Source organism: Terrapene carolina, unplaced genomic scaffold, assembly GCF_002925995.2.
Source record: "Terrapene carolina triunguis isolate 2854851 unplaced genomic scaffold, T_m_triunguis-2.0 Scaffold88, whole genome shotgun sequence".
NCBI lineage: Eukaryota > Metazoa > Chordata > Testudines > Emydidae > Terrapene > Terrapene triunguis.
Genome location: NW_020664439.1, coordinates 2,130,088 through 2,150,915, shown reverse-complemented (window position 1 = coordinate 2,150,915; position 20,828 = coordinate 2,130,088). Strand labels below are relative to the sequence as shown.

General features: G+C 43.2%; 2 protein-coding genes across 2 annotated transcripts in view; one reads left to right on the top strand and one right to left on the bottom strand.

Annotated features, from left to right (window-relative positions):
• Positions 1 to 20,828, bottom strand: part of GIGYF2 (GRB10 interacting GYF protein 2) — a 162,584-nt gene that overhangs the window by 60,120 nt on the left and 81,636 nt on the right. Inside the window, exons 8-13 of the mRNA XM_026649890.2 lie at positions 15,595 to 15,774; positions 5,610 to 5,827; positions 5,356 to 5,518; positions 5,070 to 5,270; positions 4,560 to 4,750; positions 3,208 to 3,367 (exon numbers count right to left, since the gene is read on the bottom strand). Coding sequence (XP_026505675.1) covers positions 3,208 to 3,367; positions 4,560 to 4,750; positions 5,070 to 5,270; positions 5,356 to 5,518; positions 5,610 to 5,827; positions 15,595 to 15,774 — 1,113 coding nt within the window. The remainder of the gene's footprint in view (positions 1 to 3,207; positions 3,368 to 4,559; positions 4,751 to 5,069; positions 5,271 to 5,355; positions 5,519 to 5,609; positions 5,828 to 15,594; positions 15,775 to 20,828) is intronic.
• Positions 18,366 to 20,828, top strand: part of KCNJ13 (potassium voltage-gated channel subfamily J member 13) — an 18,586-nt gene continuing 16,123 nt past the window's right edge. Inside the window, 2 exon segments of the mRNA XM_029911085.1 lie at positions 18,366 to 18,504; positions 19,390 to 19,826. Coding sequence (XP_029766945.1) covers positions 18,366 to 18,504; positions 19,390 to 19,826 — 576 coding nt within the window.

The window sequence follows — 20,828 nt, the reverse complement described above, 5'->3', positions numbered from 1 at the left end:
TCACCAGCCAATACATGAAGACACAAAAGTCAAGTTCAGTGTGCAGGGAACCAAGACCATGGAACTCTTAAAATAGATACAATATCTAAATGTCCGTGGCTCCTGCCTTCCAAGTCCGCCTTGCTCTACTGTTCTGAATGATTTATGGGACTGCACATTTATTCCAGATCCTAGACCTGTTCCTTCAAACAACAGAGTTAATTCAGCACTTCTGACAATAAAGGTAATGTGTATGATTTATATGGTGCAACTTGTACACCATTTTTCTGTATAATTTACACACTTTGGGATAATATTTTAGTAGCAGCAAGGTGAACGAAAGGGAAAATTGCTTACCTTGTAATTCTGCTTCTCTGAAGATATTTTGTAAGATTCTTGCTCCTGGGTTTTAGCTTCTTAGCAGAAGACTGTCAGAATTCCCTCAGATCTGAAGACTATTTTATTTTTGAAAGTAATGGTGTAAAGAGGCAGGACTCCACCCACTGGAAGCGGTACTTTCCCCCCCTACTCAGTATAAATGCTATCCACTGAACATTCCAGTCACTTCTTTCAAACGCAATGGAGACAAACCCTCACAAAACCATTAAAGATAGCCAACGTCAGATCAAAACTATGCAGAGAAATACATCTGAAAAAAGGTAACCTCCAATGTGAGGAGAGAACAGAGGGTTAGTAAGAATCCTGCAAGAGGATGTCTTCAGAGAAGCAGAATAACAGACTAAGTAATCTTCCTCTCTGTGGAGGATTCTCTCTCCTGTAGAATAAGAGCCATGAGGGATATCCAAAAAGAAAATCACCTGAAAAGCTGGATAGTGTTCTTTTTTAGAGGCCAAATCCGAACAACAATGAATTATACTCAATGGTCCAGCTCTTCACCAGATTCCAATATGGCACAGCCTTCCACAGGAACTCTTTTTCCAACTTCAGTCAAGGAGGAACTCCCAATCATTCAGAGGGCAACATGCACTTGTGGCAGTGGGTGGCAAGCAACATTCAAGCAGGGGCCTGAGTTGCACTCTGCTCCACTATCATGGACTTCATCGGTCTAAACACCTTTAAAAACAGGGGAACTCTTCCCATTTTGAGCTCAGACCCAGGAATGAGAACCCTGCACAGTTGGCATTTTTAGAGAATATATTCACTCTTTGCTTAGAGTGCAAGCTCTTTGGGTCAGGGACTGCTATTTCGTTGTACGTACAGTGTCAAGCACAAAATAAGACAGATTGATGCCTCTAGGCTCTACCATATGAGCAAATATTAATAAGCTCACCTGGGAAATTCCTTCCCTATACCCTTTATGTCCAGAAACTTCACAGAGGTGTTTCCTATCACCCCTAGAAGCTTGAAGGCAAGCAATACCTCTGACGCTGGGCCAGGCACAGACCACTCTTGGAAAAAATCTACCCAAAGTAGATAGTTTGCAAAACTGCACACAATAAATTAAGTTAGCTACTTACTTAGGCATCTGACTGAACTTTAGAGAATAAATGAATTATTCTATGGCTTTTCCAGTGTAATCTTGACAGGGTGGAATTGCTAGATATACAAGGTCCAAGGAAGGATTCCCAGGTAAGAATGTGCTTCTTCCTCTCTAGACCTTTGCATACTAATAGCCTGTACAGTAGAATGTTCATAAGAGTGAGTGGGATCCCTGGAAGGGAGAATTAACTAAACAACTCTGTACAGACTGCAAGCCTCTGAGACATGACCGGTTATTGAGATGCCTTTGGTATAAATATTGACAAAGGCTGCAGTGGCACAGAATGGGACAAAGTTAGAAAGGGAGTAGAAATCTTTAATGACCTGGTTGATATAGGCCCACTGGAGAGTTTGCCCACACAATACTAGCATATCCTGGAGCTGCATTAAGAAGCTTACTATTGATCAAGATGTAGCTGACTTTTGAATCAAGTCAGCAATTTTCAGTTGCAGGTCATTGGAAATTAAGACATGATCTTTAGCTGTGTCCAGAGTTACTTTCAGGTGTTGCGCCTTCAGTATTAGAAACAGGTGGTTGTTCTCCACATTGACCAGAAACTAGGGATGTAAAACGTTAACCGGTTAACCAATAAGCATCAGTTTTATTGGTAATATATTCGGTTAACGTTTAAACTCCGCTGTCTGCCCGCGCCCAGAGTCCAGGCTGCCAGGACCCTGTGTAAAACACGAGTGTGCTGCAGCACACATACACACCTGTACCACTAGTTCCCCGCCTATGTTGTGAACTCCTTAATGGTTAAATGTTTAACCGGTTAAATTTTAACCGTTTAAACTTTTACCTTTTTTTTTTTTTTTTAAAAATGCTGTTTACATCCCTACCAGAAATCCATGCTATTGTAGGAAGATTATGGTGGTTTAGTGCCCTATATGAACGGTTTTCCTCAAGAGGTCTCCGATACATAGGTGTCCTACAGTAGTTAAATGCCTATTTCCAACTCCCATGGGAGTGCCCCCAGCCTCATTCTTATTTTAGTAAAGACTCCGGGACTTGAAGCATCGCATGAGATAGCAGAAATGCAGGTAAATGGGATGACTCTCCCAACTGGGTTATATGCTGGTGTGTTAAATTTAAAATCTACTGATATCAGTAAGTTCCTTACAGAGATTTCTTCTACTATGAACTTCTTTTTCCACCTCAAATATGTTGATCAATTTAGATCAAGTGCAGCTCTCACATCCCCATTTATCTTTTGGAAAATAAAGTACTTACACAATATTTCTTGTTTAATGGCATTGTTTCTACATCTTCAATACACAAATGATATCTTAACTCACTTTCAGGAGCTTGTCTGGGGACACTGATGTGAGGAAATTTATCTTTTGTGTGTCACAGCAAGTTTATTGCGTATTTTCCAATATTGACAGCTAAACATGCAAGTGTCTATAGATTTTCAGTCCCATGGTATCGGGAGGTCCAATTAGCTACTGACATGTAAGAGAACAAATCTTAAATTATCTTAACCTAAACTTACAGAAGAGTCTAATGAGCCATAAGGCAATCTACAGGGCATGGGATGTACTGAGTAAAGGGATAGCTCCTCTAAATCTCTCTCACTAGAGCTGTGAAATCCCTGCACCAATGGCTCTTCTCCCTACACAGTAGCACAGCTCTCTTTTGGTACATTTTTGGGGTTGAATAAATTTGTTGTGAACTTCTCTTAACAGTTCTGTGACGCAAAAGAGGAAGTGGAAAGGGCACAGACCTACCCTGAATTTCTCCTTGAGGATCCTTGTAATACCACTTCTGCATGGCTTCATGGAGTAATGGCATGGAGGAACCCTTTGCTCTGTGCTCTTGAAGTTTTGCTGCTAGTCTCTCATCATCCAATGCACTGTCCTGCAGATATGCCACCATTTTTTCTGCCTGCTGCAGTAGAGAGCAAGAGACATGTTAGAAAATATTGTATTACAATTAGTGCGCACACACATGATGGCATAAGATGAAACTAACCAAATAGCCTGGTGTCAATCACAAACTTCAGGACTAGAAAGCTCAAAACCCATATTTGGTGGGCTACAAGGGGGTTAACAGACTGGAGAACTGCACCTTTAATAACGTACTCCACACCTCTGCAACAACTCTATGCAAGTCTCTCCAATGGCTTTAGAAACACTGAAGTCTCTCAATAACCCTGTGAGTTAGATATTGTGCCCATTTTACATATGGATAAGCTGATCAAAGAGATATTGAAGGGATTTGCCCAATGGGTCTCCTACAACCAATGACAGAGTCAGGAACAGAACACAGAAATTGATATACTAGCATGGGAGAAGCTTCATCTACTACTAATCACTAGACTAGACTATGATCCCTTTTATTCAGCTGTTACAGAATGCCATTTATACATGACAAGGACAACATGCCTATCTGAAACTTTTTCTTACATGATTTCTAAAATACTCCATCACATGATCTGGGCATACAGAAAGTCTACTTGTTATTGAAGGCTATGATACTTTGGTTAATTCATGATATATTACTGAATAGAATCTATAGTAACAGATTATACTGGTGAGAGAGGGTTACTGATTGCCAGATTTATGACTTGATTTATGACATTTGCTACAGGAATAAATTGTTACCTGAACTCCACTAGAAGCAAACAGTGCCAGAGGGAACCTCAAATATTAAGAAACTGAACTACATGCTATGACACTTTGGTTAATTCATGATATATTACTGAATGGAATCTCTAGTAACAGATTATAATGGTGAGAGAGGGTTACTGATTGCCAGATTTATGACTTGATTTATGACATTTGCTACAGGAATAAATTGTTGCCTGAACTCCACTGGAAGCAAACAGTGCCGGAGGGAACCTCCAATATTAAGAAATTGAACTACATGCTTTGATTTTTGACTCAACATAATGACTATAGCACAGAAGTAACCTGAGTATGAAAGGACTTGAAAAACTATTGCCCACAAAGGACTTTACACTGCCCTATTTTTTTTTTTTTAATAGTTCCATCAGAAACGGCTCATTCATTCGGTGTTCTTCCATTGCCTGATATTCTGTAAAGAGAAGAGGAATTTTCAAAAATTAGAGAAATTCTACCTGCTCTAAGTGTTTGAGACCCTCTTCATCATCTGGATCAGCAGGAATGTTGCCCATGCCTGGAGCAGCTGAGACTGATGTCTGAACTGGCTTTAGAGCAGGATTTGTATTGGAAAGAGGAGGAGAAAGATGAACAGGAGAAACTGTAGCTGGAGAGATCTGTGGCAAAGGTTGAACAGCAGGAGTCAGATCTAGAGAAAGAATTAAAAGTGGGCCATGAAATTCCTCTGACACATACAACATACATACAGATCATAGGAAAATAGTTCTTACAAAGTTAAAAGTTTGAGAAAGATAACACACAGTAACCTGTAAGCACTAGAATAAAGCTCTCCCAGCCAATTTAATAAAAATTGGAAGCACTTTCAACAAACCTTAAGAGAGCAGCTGATTAACTCTGCAAGTTTTCTGCTCCAAATACCCACCTTTGTCATCTCTCTGAAGATATAATCTAACCACTACTCCCTCCCAGGGATACCACCAAACATCATATGCATCTCAGTCTATTACCTTCTCCTCTACTGGGCACTTTGGATGGCGGAGTGTTCACCATTTGATTCTCTTTATCTTCCATTTTTTCTGTTCGTTCTGGTACACACTCTTCCTTCCTCTCAAATAGACTGGCCTGTAGTGGTTCTTGTGGCTGGAGTTTTGGTGGAGTACCTGACTGGGTAGACGGCGAAGATGCTCTGACTGCTTCTTCTGCTGCCTCTAACATTTGAAGGTTTTGGTTTAATTTAGGAGGTTGAAATTTAAGAATGCAGTGTATTATGGATACCTAAGAAATCATTCTTACCAGCTGTTATTGTATCTCTTTTATTCCCCTCCCTCTTGGTAGTCTTTTCAAGCTCTTTGACTTCTTCACCATGACCCCCTTCAGAGTCAGAAGGTTCCTCACCTTCTTCCACAGGTCGGAAATCCATTTCCTGTTCCTCGGGGATTGGCTCCTTCTGAACCTTCTATAGACACACACACAAATAACTTTGCAGACTACTTGCCACAACAGGAAATCTATTCACATCATATACAGGATGCAAGGAAGGTTCTCACCTTTAATGAGAGAAAAGCCCCAGATGAGTCAAATGTTCCCATTTCTTCTTCTGCATCTTCCAAGCACCATTCAGGGAGACTGTCCCTGTCATCTTCCATACTGCCACTGCCACACCGCACTCGTCGGTAACCCCGCTCATCATCCCGGTCTCGGAAATCAAATTCAAACCTTCGCCGTCTCTCCATAGGTTCTCGCCAGCCTGCAGAACGAGGACCGTCTAAAGGAGGGGGAAAGTAACTTTACAAGACAGTCTCACGGGACAAAAACTTATTTGGAAGGGTGATAGGGTAGGGAAAAAGAGGACAAACTGTGACAAAAATTCAGACCACCACTACAGGGTACAATTCATCTGTCAATGGGCATTTTAAAGAAAAAATAGCTGGAGTTCTTATAGTATTTCCCTTTATAAAGCCCCACATCTGAAGTCACTGTTAAAAAATAAAAAAAAAAAAGTAGTTAGCCTAAGAAGGCGTTGCATGTCATGAAACGTAGCCAAAGCACCAAAATGAGACCTACAAAATTAGGCATGATTTGATTCAGTAGGATAACTACACTAGCCATCAGTGACTGGTATATTTAAGGATGGAATGAAGAATGCTTCCTTTGCTTCCCCCCCACCATTTTTCTTTATTTTCAATTTACAAATCTAGGAAATTTAATGTAAACAATAGTCAGTGAAAATTAAGGTGGAGCTGTTAAAATTACATTTTAACAAGGAAATGCAAAGGGTAAGGCTCCAATATCGGCTCAGACACATTGTGTATATATTTTCTATTCCTATTTTTATGGTTAGATATATAGCTTAAGATGCTCTGTTTATGTCTTAAAAACATATATTAGATGGGTTGTGCAATACAGTCAATTAATATTTTGACGCAACCTTTACAAGTACTCTGATATGCAAAAGTCTGTTCTTTCTATTTTATTTCTGATTCTGATTTAAAGTAAAAGAGTTTTTAAAGAACTTAGAGCCTGTTCCCTCAGAACTTTTCATTCTGGATTAAAATCTCTAGAAATGCTTAAGCAAAAATGTAGATTCAATAAGTATGGATTAATGGGGTAAATATATTTCAGAGAACTCCAGTAACAGATATTTTTCTCTTTAATATATACATTTCTTTGGAAGATCCTTTCTGATGGAAAGTAGCAAGTCCTAACACTCTTGATGAGGCCTAAAACATACAGGTAACTGGAAAGGAACCGTAAAAAATTTTTTCTAAATGGTAAACTAAGAAAATGTAGAGATTATAAAAGGCGGCATGTTTTGTGTTGAATTCTTACATTATTTGTTAACATTTTTACAGAATTTAAAGCAAAACATTCCAACATCCTGATAAGACTAAGGAAATTTCCAAAACTTGGAAGTCCCTCTAAAATGATGAGGAATGAAAACAACCTGTGTGAAACAACTAAATGGCAAACGTACACTGAACTAAAACCATGTCTTAACTATAGGAAGAAGGAAATTCCATTTGGTGAAGAACCAACAATGCTAGATATGACAGCAAAATAGAAGCACAAGGGAAAAAACAGTTACCTTCTCAAAACTGTTCTTCAAGATGTGTTATATATGCCCATTACTCTGTAGGTGTGTGTGCACGGCTTGTGTATCAGTTCAGGAGAGTTTTTCCCTAGCACTACACGTACAGGCAGCCCTGCCCAACCCCCGTCTCCTTGTGCTTCTAATGGAGGGTATAAAGGGCAGAGTCACCCCACCCCTCCTTCAGTTCCTTTGCACCAAAAACCAAGTGATAGTATCTGATTAATTAGGGCACAAGGATGGGTCACGTAATGGACATATGCAACACATCTCAAAGAGCAACACTTACAAGAAGTTGAGCAACCATTTTTTCCTCTCAGGAGTGCTTGCATACGTCCCATTACACTGTAAGAGACTCCCAATTATCCAAGGCAGTGGAGCTTGAAGTCTCATTGGAAAATGGACTGCAAGGACCAGTTTTTCTTACATTCCCATCTTTCTTGATACAGCAGTACTGCATACTGTCTAGTAAACGTATAGACAGAGGATCATGTTGCTGCTCTGCAGAAGTTCACAATAGGGATATTTCCCACGAACGCTATGGAGGCTGAATGCGCTCTGGATGAGTGTGCTGTCAACTTCTCAGGAGGTGCTATGCTCTTTGCAGCATAAAATAATAAAGTAATGCAGCTGGTACTCCATTTTGAGAGTCACTACTATAATAGGATGACCTGTCATTTGTTTTGCATAGAAAACAAAAAGCTGGAAAGAAACCCAAAAGGGCTTTGTCCAGTGCAGATAAAAAGTCAAAGCTTGATGCACACCCAAAATGTACAGCGTTTGTTCATCCTTGCATATACGTGGTTTTGGGAAGAAAAACACTGAACTAGGCATCCTGTAAGTCAAAGGCAGCATACCAGTCTTGGGGATACTGGGAAGGGACAACAGAAGCCAGGGACATCATACAGAACTTTATCTGTATAGGTTCCAAAGGTTTAGGATGGGTCTGATTCCCCTTCTGGCTTTGAGTATTAGAAAGTATTGTGAATAGAATCCCTTCCTCAATGAAGGAGGTGGCACTTTTACAACTCTTAGACAAGAAGTGTAGACTTTGTTGTTTTAGTACAGACTCTTGAGGGATATCCTAATTCCACTGTGCTTAGCACCCACTTGTCCAAGGTGATGGATTGCCATGCATGCAAAAAATGGGATAGCTTGTAACCAAAAGGAGGGGAAAGGCCAGTAAGGTCTGGACTGGTAAGTGTGCTGTCCTTGAAAAGGAGTCAAACATGCTGCTTTAAGGCTTGTCATTGCCTGGGTGACGTGACTGAGGTGGTGGGAGACAGAAGACTCCTGAGACCGTTGCTGGCATTTACAACATCAGGCTACTGGTATGGGCAGAACTGCTGTCTCGGTTGGTATTGAGGATGATATTTTGTCCTCTTTGGGTATGTCTACACATGCAATAAAAGATCATGTCTGGTGCAGGTCAGCTAACTCGGACTTGCAGGGTTAAAAACTGAAACATAGATGTTCAGGCTGGGGCTGGAGCTGGACTCTGAAACCTCATAATGGGGGTGGGTCTCAGAGCCTGGACTCCAACCCAAGCATCTACACTGCAATTTTTAGCCCTGCAGCCCAAGCCCGAGTTAACTGACCCAGGCTTTGAGACTTGGCGCTGCGGGTTTTTTATTGCAGTATAGACGTACCCTGTGGGGCCAGCATGGAGAGGCTTACAGACTTAAGACTGCTCTAGAATCCTTTATTGCGTATAAAGCCTCATCCATCTTGGATGAGAATAAAGCACAGCCCTTGAAAAGGAGGCCCTCAATCCTGTGCTGTACTTCTGCAGGAATCCACAACAACAAATAACAATGCATCATTACTGCTGTCACGGTGTTGCCGTAGCTCCGGCTGTTGAATCTACTGCACCCCAGAAAGCCTGCAGAGCTGATTGAAAGGCCTGATAACCTTCTGCAACAAGAGACTGGAACTGGTTCCCTAGAGGTTTCTGGCAATTTATTCACAAACAGAGATGTTGCCTCCCCATTAGAATGGTCATACTGGGCCAATAAGGATGATTGACAATGTGGAACTGTAATCTCACCATTGAATACATCTCTCCCCTAACAAGGTCTAGTTTCTGTGCACTCCCTTCTTTGGGGGTAGAACTTTGGCCCACCCTTGACAGTCTCTCTCATTTACTGCAGTTACTACTAGTAAACCTACCACAGGTTCTGAATAAACCTACTCAAACCCCTGGGATGGAATTTGATATTTGCATTCAGTAAGTTTAGCCATTGGTGGAAGTGATGAAAGGGTTTGCCCAGGGTCTTGATGGGCTGCAAAATGACCTCACTGATAGAAAGGGCTACCTTTCCTGCCATAACTGGGTGGAGAATGTCAATGAGCTTCTGGGAATTCTACCAAGAGAAGCTGCCATTCTTCTGAGGAGCTCTTTGTAGACTTTGAAGCCATCAGATACAGGGGAAGATACCTCCAGTACCTGAACCTCGTCTGGTGACGAGGATGATGTATTCAAAGGAAACAAGGAAGAAATCATCTGAAGTTGGTCTTCCACCTCCAAGGTCGCTTGTTGCTCTGAAGCTGGTCGAGCTAAGTCTGCTAATCCGTGTCAGCAGGTTGATCAGTATCAACAAAAGACCTCTTGCAACTGTACAGAGAAGCCTCCCTTCTATAACGGAGCAGAGATGTTCAACTTGATGCCCGGGACGTCCCCCAAGGCATCAAATACGGCCAATGAGGAAACGGATATGGTGCTGGAACCCAGTTGTGTCTCCATCATGCTTCCCAATCTCTGGCTCTACTCTTCTCAGAGCGCTGTCTGAGAGTGCAAGAATGGGATTTGGAGGAAGCCCTGGACTCTCTGAAGTATGTCACTTGGAGCTCTCTTCGGATTCTGTTCAACAATAAGAATAGTTGGAAAGCCATGGCAGTGCATTACTGGGAGGAGACCTTAGAGACTGGGACTGGAAATCTAGAGATCGACACAGAGGCTGACCATCAAGACAGAGTATGATCCCAGCTTCAGCTGGGTATCTCCAGGAGAGGGAGAGAAAACTGCGCATTGATCCAACTGTGGCACGGGTGACATGAAGGTCTTTGATGATAAAGAACTTTAATTTCAAATATTCTGGGCGCCACATTTCTCCAATTTCTCCACATCTTTTCTGAAAGTCCAGAGAAGAGCAACAAAAATGATTACAGGTCTAGAAAACATGACCTATGAGGGAAAATTGGAAAAATTGGGTTTGTTTAGTTTGGAAAAGAGAAGACAGAGGGGACATAACAGTTTTTGAGTACATAAAAAGTTTTTACAAGGAGGAGGGAGAAAAATTGTTCTTCTTAACCTCTGAGGACAGGACAAGAAGCAATGGGCTTAAATTGCAGCAAGGGAGGTTTAGGTTGAACATTAGGAAAAAGTTCCTAACTGTCAGGGTGGTTAAGCACTGGAATAAATTGCCTAGGGCGGTTGTGGAATCTCCATCGTTGAAGATTTTTAAGAGCAGGTTAGACAAACACCTGTCAGGGATGGTCTAGATCAGAGGTGGACCCTCCTGCCCAGCCCCTGAGCTTCTGCACCGGGATGCTAGCCCCCGGCCCCTCCCTGGCTGTTCCCCCTCCTCCGCAGCCTCAGCTTGCTCCACCACTGGCGCAATGCGCTGGGCGGCGTGGCTGCGAGCTCCTGGGGCAGCGCAGCTGCAGAGCCTGGCTCTATGCTGTGCGGTGGCGTGGCTGGCTCCAGTCAGGTGGCGCGGCTGCCTGTCCTGGCGCTCTGGGCCACCGGTGCTCCAGGCAGCACGGTAAGGAGGCAGGGAGCAGGGGGGGGTTGGATAGAGGGCAGGGGAATTTGGGGTGGTGGTCAGGGGGCAGGGGTGTGGATAGGGATCGAGGGCAGGGAACAGGGGTTTGAATGGGGGCAGGGGTTCTGGGGGGGCAGTCAGGAATGAGAGGGGGGGTTGGATAGGATTGCAGGGGGCAGTCAGGGGCGGGGGTTCCGGGACTGTCGGGGACAGGGGGGTTGGATGGGGCAGGAGTCCCGGGGGGCCGTCAGGGGGTAAGAAGCAGGAGGGGTCAGATAGGGGGCAGGGCCAGGCCAAGCCTGGCTGTTTGGGGAGGCATAGCCTCCGCTAACCGGCCCTCCATACAGTTTTGGAAACCCAATGTGGCCCTCAGGCCAAAAAGTTTGCCCACCACTGGTCTAGATAATACCTAGTCCTGCCGTGAGTGCAGGGGACTGGACTAGATGACCTCATGAGGTCCCTTCCAGTCCTAAGATTCTGGATTCATGGCACTTAAAAACTTCAGAATCAATTAAGCAGATTTCAGCAAGGATGTTAAAAGGTAAGTCTGTAGGTATAAAAAGACTGGTTTTACCAGCAGTAACTTTGGCCTGTCTTCTTGATCCCAATATGCCGGACTGAAGTCTCAAAAGCTAAGCAGACCTTAGGCAACTGCTTCTCACTGGGTAACTACCAATAAAAAAGTATTTAAAATGGTACAAAAAATAAACTCATAAGATTAGGAAACAAGATTTGGATTTTGAATACCCACTATTTATTAACAAAAGGAACAAAAAGAAATTGGGACAGCTGCAGGCTGCTTATCCTGTGCAAAAGTAAGCCATACATAAATTCACGTGCAGTGTGGCCTGACACTTATCTACACTGTTCTAAACCCATAAAAGGGAGTCGGGTACATACATCCTAGTATGTGGGTATATGCAGAGGCAATTCTGAAAGGAAAAGGCTGAGCTAAATAAATGGAGGCAGGCAAGTTGTTGGGAGGGCTTTATTGATTATTTTTTGTAGCACATATGGCTGGTAATATCTAAAGAGACTGAAATGTGGAAGTGGAACCAGGTTACACCATTGTTAATTTAAACTGATTGCTCAGTGCAAAAATAGGAAGGTATTAAAACTGTTTTCAGGGGCCTGTGACCTACTATTGATTAAGAGAAAAATTCAAACAAAACTATAGCCATCTGAGCTGAAACACCATTGTGGTATACCTGTTAACTCATCCACTTCCATGTCAAGAGTTTGGCAATTTCTTCTCAAATGCTAGAGGATCTTTCAAAGTATGAAGCAGTCTAAGAATGATAGATTTTATACCTATCTAGTATTTCTGACTAGATTAACCTATAATTAATTTGGCCAGCAATCTACAACACAGATCAAAATTCAAACAGGCAATAAGATTTCTTATAAGTGAACTACAGAGAACTTCCAGAATGTTTCTATGGAGTTTGTGTACTACGGAACTTCTTGACATACACATGAACTTCTGAACTTCTAACTTCATAAGGTCCGTATGTTCTTCTTTATAAGAGTAACTTGTTGGTACTAGATAAAAGTGCACCTAGAGTGCAAGCCTATCCTGGGTAACACCTCACATCTGATTGTCACGAGGTGCTGTTTTAGCAGTTTTAATTACAATTGAACTGTGCAACAAAGCAGCAATGTGTCTGAGGAAAGGACAGGATGAATCATTCTCCATAACAAACTCACTCTTTCTCCTCCACCAACGTAACAGAAAACATCTGATAATATGTTAGTCTAACCCTCAGGCTTATTACTAACTACTAAAACAAACAGATAGTAGTTTGAGGGGAAGGGATAATGAAGGGGGGAGACGAGTGTGTAGTAATTGCAAGAACGGCTCCTTACCCTACAGTAACTGTTGTTCTTTGAGATGCTCTCAACAATGTGGATGCCACTGGAGGTGCGCGTGTTTCATGTGCACAAGACTGAATTTTTTTAAAAATAGCAGCATTCATTGGGGGTCACCCAGTTCGTGTTACTTCTCAAGCTCTTATGTGAGGGCATTAAAGGGCGAAGCAATCACGATCCTCTCAGTTGAAAGCCGGTGGTAGCTAAAGACACCCAACAGCAGTGATGGAGGTTGGGCTATGGGATCCAGTGGTGACAACTGGATACATCTAGTATGTGTAATTTTTCTCCCAATGCCAAATATAGTTTTGGGAAGTCAATAGGTAATTTTGATTGATTCAGGAGAAATTCTGAAACTACTGAAGGGACATATCTCAGAGGAGGTCTCAGCACCACATTGTCCCTATGGAATGTTGTACAGGGAGGGTCACCCATGAGCATGTGATGCTCACTTGCTGTTTTGACCAAAGTGATAGCCACTCGGAAGACTGTTTTCAGAGTGTGGTGGGTACAGGGAGCACTCACAGAGGCTCAAAGAGTGTCAGCAAAAATACATTGATGTCCCAGAGAGGAGTGGGTTCTCTGGATATGTATGCAGCAACTCTTTCAGCAACTTCACTACAATGAGGTGAGAGAAGTCCCCACATGACTTAAGAGGCAGGTGACAAGCTGCAGTTGCTGCGAGGTGGACTTTGATAGAACTGAGCGAGAGACCTGCCTGCTTGAGATATTTTGGGTAGTCAATGATCTTAAGTATAAAGGCTTGGGCTGGGTGTAGATCATTTTGGACTGCCCATATCGAGAACCTCTTCAACTTGAAATAATTTGTCCTTCTGATAGATGTTTTCCTGTTTTGAAATAGGACTTTTGAAACTATAGGGAGCAGTCTGTCCTTGGTGCTTAGACAGTGAACAGCCACAAAGCCAAGTGCAGTGATTTCAGGTCTCGACGGAATATATGGCTGTGATTCTGTGGCCTGGGAGTTGGATGAACAACTACAGTAGCTTTGTGAGCCAGATCTGCTTTTGTCTGTACAGAACCACCAGAATGACTGCGGCTTTGTCTCTTGATTTTGGCAGTCACCCTGGGAATCAAGGGAATCAGTGGGAAGGCCTACAGCAAGCCCCTGTTCCACTGCAGAAGGAAGGTATTGAGTAGTGATCCTGAATTCAGACCTCCCCTAAAGCAAAAGTTCTGGCATTTTGGGTTGTCCACAGTGACAAAAAAGAGTCTATTGGCAATAGGGCCAGTATGGCCACGGTGGCATGCTGAATGGGTCATGTCCTGGTCAACCAGTTGCCATTCATGCCTGTGCAAGGTCAGTGCCCTGTGGTGAGGTTTTCCTGGGCCAATTCTGAAGTAACTTGTGAATGGTAGCGGGGAGGCCTCTCTGCTCAAAGCCAGAGAGAACGCACAGATCGGAGATGCTAACTAGTAACGGCATTCCTCAAATGGCAGTACTGAGGGATGAGGTCTCTGCTCTGGTTTCAGTGCCTAGTGCTGTGTTCTTGCTGATGTTGTCCCTGAGGGGGATCCCTCAGATTTCATGTGGGGGTATCTTGGTTCTGAATTCTGTCAGTGCCAGTGCTTTTGCAAACACCGATGTCGGCAATGTCTGTCCTCTCGGCACTGCTCTTTGGTGAAGGATTTGTTCTTATCCTTAGAGAAGTGGTATTTCTTCTTACCTATTTTTGAGCCATGTCTGGTCTCAGCTTAGCCTTCTCTTTCAGTTTCACCCATACATTCGGGTGCTGGCATCAGCTTTGGCGCCAAGTGATTGCCGGAGTCAACTGTATCGATGGCAGTGGTGTCATAAGGATGTTTTCTTTCCTACATTCTTCTCCCCACCTGGAATGTAATGTCTGCTTCAATGGGCACTCAGGATGATGCCTCCTGCGTACCCCAGAGTTGGAAGCTCCTTCGCATCTGAGGTAACACACATTGATTGCCCCAGCGAGTGAAGTTTGAGACATGCTTTCCTTGACTTACAAGTCCTCAACATGAATGATTTACACATCACATACTTATGGATGCAACTCTTCCCGCAAACAGGAAAGGCATTGATTATGACCATCAATGAACGGATCAGTCCCTCTCAGGTTAGAGAGAGCTTAAATCCTGAAGGCTTGGAGTCTGCTGTGGTGGTTGGGGCAAAGCGCCTTGCCCTGCTGTGCAATGGAGTATACAGGAAGTCTTGCTGTCTCCCCCCCCTTTATTTTCCAAGAACATTAAAATCAATAGAAAACAAACAAGGAAGTGAAGAAGGAAGCGTAACAAAACACAACTAATGTGGAATTAAGTTTGAAGCTCAAGGAAGCGTACCCGGTCTGACTCATACCCGGTTCCATCTCGTTGCCTCAGGCAGTAGGAGGGAACTGAGGGAGAGTCAAGGCTGATCCAACCTTTATGCCCTCACATGGGAGCAAAAGGAGGCATAGGCTGTATGCGTGACCCCAGACAACGCTATTCAAAAGATTCTGATCTCGCGTGTATGAAGTGCATATACACCTACAGTGGGATCCACAATGACACATACTCAAAGAATAAATCATGTTTCCTTCTTAAATAAAGCTCAATGGCTGGAGGACATACGCGCGTGTGTAATTTTTTTTAAATACACACTTTGGAACTTATGATGTGGCTGTCTGTTTAAAAGTTCATAGCACAAACTTAAATTTTGTTTAGTGAACAAAATAGCATGAACCTCTCTACCTACTTTTTCCATAAACCTTTTGCCCTCCAGTCCCTGTTCACTCACTGCCCTTTTCCTTCAACTACTTTGCTCTTCTCCCTTTCCAGATCTCCTCTCACCTGGACTATGAGGACGCCACCTCTCACCATCCCTCCGTGACCCAGCCAGTCTCCAGCCTCCATCATCATCTTCCCCATTTTGCTCCTCCCTGAAGATGCGCCAGTTCTCGCTCTCAGAGCGAATAAACTCGTGTTTCCTCCCTGTTGTTGTTGTCCCACCTTCCTCAAAATTTGGTCTCACTGCAAAGAAAACAAGCATATAAATGAACATGCAGTCCAATCTGAGGACACTAGAAACACATATGGCTTGTAACTTTTATCTGGAGCCATCACAGGAAACAAACATCTAGTCCCAAGAGTCTCCAGCAGCATTTGAGAAGTGAAGCTTGGATAGATCAATGGGAGCAATGCATTTAGAGACCAAGAGAAATGGAGATTCATGGGGAAGAGCAAGGAGCAGTGAAGGAACGAACAAGGGAAAAGGATGAGGAAGAAACTGGGAGGAAGGCAAAGATGAGAAGTAGAGGTTAAGTGGGGGATATGGAAAATAAGCGCAAAAATGAACATACAGTGAAAAGTGTGTGGAAGGAGAGGAGAGATTGGATTAACAATGAAAAGACATTACATACTAGAGAAAAAACTGGAATGAAGATAAGAAGCAAGAGAAGGAAAGCACTGTAAACGTATTTATTTTTAATATAAATTAAAATGATTGTTAGTTGCACAATATGTACACAAAATCTTTTCGGGGGGCCTATAAAACCACCTTTTATCAGAATCATTTATCTATAACCTTTCTGGGGCAAACATATAGTGTTGGTGAATTTAAGAGAGTCATTGTAGAATTATGGGCTGAACAAAAAAATACTGCTGTATCTCCATTACCCTATCTGGCTCTTGGATGAATGGGATTTGAAAATGAGATTGACAGCTGTGGGTGAGGCAATGAGGAGAGGAGTAACTGTATTCAAGTTTAAGAAACTGGCAAAGAGGGTATAAAATGTTGGTAGATTTGGGACCAATCATCCTTAATCTGAACTAGGGAAACATTTAAAATGCACAGGAAAATAGGAACACAGATGCTTAGTGAATACCAATATATCCAAAAATAGTTGGTGTAAAGTTTTACACAAAGGTATCCACATGGGCATTTGGTGCAGGATTACCCCAATGTGTATGTAGTTGTTCAAATATACAGACAGACTCACAGCTTTCAGGTACAGCACTGGGTCATTTCAATTCAAGACTGAGTATCTATGTGCTTCTAGTAATTTACAGTCTCGAGTACAACACTCCTCCAACCAGTTTGAGGATGTCTAATCTAAGCACTGTTCTACATCATGTATTTCTTGTATTCTGTTTTGTCCTGTTAACTTCAGAATCCTTACGAGCCTCATCGATGTGACACTACTTTCCTACTATTGTTAGCACATGCTAGCCTGGATGTGTTTTGATATTTATAAAAAATGATCAATTTTAGTGGTGTGGAAAAGGTAGGTTGATTTTTCCATGTACATCCAAGATCCTTGTATGAAATCATCATATCAAATATTTTAGGAGAGCCAATATTTGGTGAAGTTTGTATTTTATTTTGCTATTGTTCCTTACCATAATGAACCTGGAAATGTGATCCTAACTGATGTTTCTGAAGAATGGAAAAGGCCTTTAGGTCACCACCTACAAGATATCCTAAGATGATACTCTAAAAACAGTATCACTTCCAAATATGTATAGGTGTTTACAGATTCCTCAGCCTGGCAATCATTACTAACAAGAATATCATAAATACCTGGATGCAATGATAGGGCAAAGGGCAAGGTTCTGTACTGATAGTCATGATTTTCATAGGTAAACCATCTTGCCGTCACCGCCTGCGTGTGGGTGTGTGTCTAGGGACTCCTGGTGATCACTTCACCTATCCCCATTGCCACTTGCCCAATGCCGCAGGACTTTTATGGGTAGGGGTGGAGAAACAGTTCTTCCTGTGAAAGAAGCCTGTGCATGAATAATGTGGGGGAGCTGATGCACACCAGCAGCCACACAAATCTTAGCAGAAGAGGCACATGTGTCCGGTGGCAAGGAGGTCCAAGATGACCGGGGGTTTCTCCTCCATTGCAGCCTTCATCCACCTTCGCAGCTGTTGAGAGGTGATCCTGCTTCATCTGCCTGTTCTGCCATTATGTCTTATACTAGGTTGTGCTGCACTTTGTCTAGTACCTCGCCTTCAACCTTACCGTCATGGGTGACCCTACCAGGAATACAGGACTCCAGGCAGCATCGCTCTTAGGGTCTTAAGTATACACAAGCTTCTCTATCACATCAAGGTGGCAGCCCAGGCATGTGTCCCTGGACTGGGATGGGGGGGCATTTTCAGCAACAGCAGTCATGACTGAGCAGGCCCTTTTAGGAACCCCTCTGCTCACGCCATACAAGGAAGGAGCTAGAAAAGGTGCCCCAAATATAGGCTATCCCACCATACCTGACTGGATAAATGTGTCCAGAGGGATCATTCCCAATGCGGTTGAAAAACAAAAATGTTTCTTGCAACTTGGAACGTCCTTACCCCACTAGACTAATCAAAAAGTGAAAGACCCAAACGCAGAACAGCAATTGTTGCCCAAGAATTCTCAAGGTACAACATCGACATCACTGCTCTCAGCGAAACACGATGTATAGATGAAGGCCACTTGAGGGAAGAGGGCGGCGGTTACATTGTCTTCTGGAAAGGAAAACCATCAAGCGACAGGCCAATACACGGTGTTGGCTTTGCAATCAAAAACCTTCTAGTCAACCGCCTGATTGAGCTCCCCGTTAGCATCAACAAGCGCCTTATGACCCTCCGCATCCAAATGGTCAATAAGTCATTTGCCATGATCATCAATGTATATGCACCAACTCCTGACACTGAAGAACAGAAGGAATCCTTCTACACTGACCTTGATAAAATTTTATCATCCATTCCAAAAAGAGGTAAGATAATCCTTTTAGTGGACTTTAATGCAGGAGTTGGCCGAGATTCTAACGTATTGAATAGCACCACTGGGAAGGAAGGAGTGGGCAAGACCAACTCCAATGGCATCCTTCTACTCAGCAAATGTGCAGAGCACGACCATGTGATCACAAACACAATCTTCAGACAAAGCAACAAGTACAAAACAATTTGGCAACACCCCTGCTTAAAACAGTGGCACCTCCTAGACTATGTCATTGTAAGAACACAGGATCTAGGAGATGTCCAAATCACCCGTGTCATGAGAAGAGCAGATGATTGCTGGACTGACCACCACCAGGTGAGGTCAGTCATGTCCATCAGGATTGCACCAAAACATAGAAAGCAATACAAATCACACGGACGGCAATACAGCATCCAAAGACTTCAATCCTCAGTGCACGAAGAGAACTTCCAAACACTCCTCAGTGACAAACTGGCGATATGCACACCTGGAAATGACAAACAAGTGTCGAAGAAGACTGGGAAGCCCTAAAACAGACCATCCATGAGGTTTGCAAGGAATCCATTGGCCTTGTCAAACCAGTCCTGATGGCAGCGGGTAGCAAAAACAACATTGAGACTACAGCCCTTTTGGATCAGAAGAGAAAAGATTTTCTGTGACTGGCAAAACCAACCACTATCCAGTCAGAAGCAGAGCTTTTTCCATCAGCTCATAGCTGAAGTTCAAAGGAGGATCCGAGAAATCAAAAACAAATGGTGGGAGGACAAAGCAAAAAAAATCCAAACATTCGCTGACAGACATGATATGCGGAGCTTTTTTTGAGAGACAAAGACCACGTACGGACCAAACTCATGTGGCCTCACACCTCTGAGAGCCAAAGATGGTACTACCCTTCTTAAAGATAATGAATCCACCAAAGAGCGCTGGAAGGAACACTACCAAAAGCTTCTAAATAGAGAATCGACTGTGACTGACGACACCATCGACTCCATCCCTCAGCATCCAAACTGGAAAACTCTTGCCAACCCACCAACACCTGAGGAGGTCTGCGAAGCAATTAAACAAACTAACAATAAAGCACCAGGTCCTGATGGCATACCAGCTGAAGTACTGAAAGTGGGAGGAGAAACACTGCCCAACAAGCTTCACTTGCTGCTCCTCAAAATCTGGCGCTCTGAAGAAATTCCTGCCGACTTACGTAAGGCTAACATCGTCACCATTTTCAAAAAGGGAGACAGAGCCGACTGTGGCAACTATCAAGGCATTGCCCTCCTGTCCAGCACTGCGAAGATTCTTGGTGGAATCTTTCTGAATCGCCTGCTCCCTCTTGCAGCGCAAGTATTCCAGAGTCCCAGTACGGCTTCAGACTATCACGAGGCACAACCAACATGATTTCGCAGCTAGGCAGATCCAGGAAAAAGGTCAAGAACACCACCAGGAGCTGTATAACAGCCGTTATCAATCGGACAAAAGCCTTCAGCTCTGTCAACCATCAGGCTCTGTGGAAAATCATGTCAAAGTTTAGCTGCCCAAGCAAATTTATCACCATTTATGAGACTCCTCCATGACCAGATGGCTGCCTGCATCTTGTGCAGCGGATCGACCTCTGAGCCCTTTTTCATCCGAACTGGCGTAAAACAAGATTGTGTATTGGCACCCTCCCTTTTCTCCATTTTCTTAGCAGCTATGAGAACACTAACCCAAGACAGTCTACCACAGGGCACTGGCATCCAATATCAGATCGATGGCAACCTCTTCAACCTTTCTCGTCTCCGTGCCAGAACTAAAGTAATATCGGCAACAATAACCAAATTCCAGTATGCAGATGATTGTGCTGTAGTTGCACACTCAAAGAAGGATCTTCAAACAGTCCTTAATTGCTTCTCTGAGGCTTACAGAAGCCTAGGGCTAACTCTGAATATCGGCAAAACAAAAGTTCTCCACCAGACAGTCCCCGGTCAATCATCAGACCCAGCAAGGAAGATCTATATCAGCAAAGAAGAACTGGAAAATGTAGAATACTTTGCCTATCACAGAAGGCAGAAAGATGTCAAGATTCAGCACAGAATTCGCTGTGCCAGCCTTGCCTTTGGCAGACTGTCTCACTGAGTGTTCAACAATCACATCATCAGAACACATACTAAACTTTTAGTTTGTAAAGCAGTGGTAATCCCAACTCTCCTCTATGGCTGTGAGACGTGGGTGACCTACAGAAAATATCTGAAAAACCTGGAAAAAGAACAGGAGTACTTGTGGCACCTTAGAGACTAACAAATTTATTAGAGCATAAGCTTTCGTGGGCTACAACCCACTTCTTCGGATGCATCCGAAGAAGTGGGT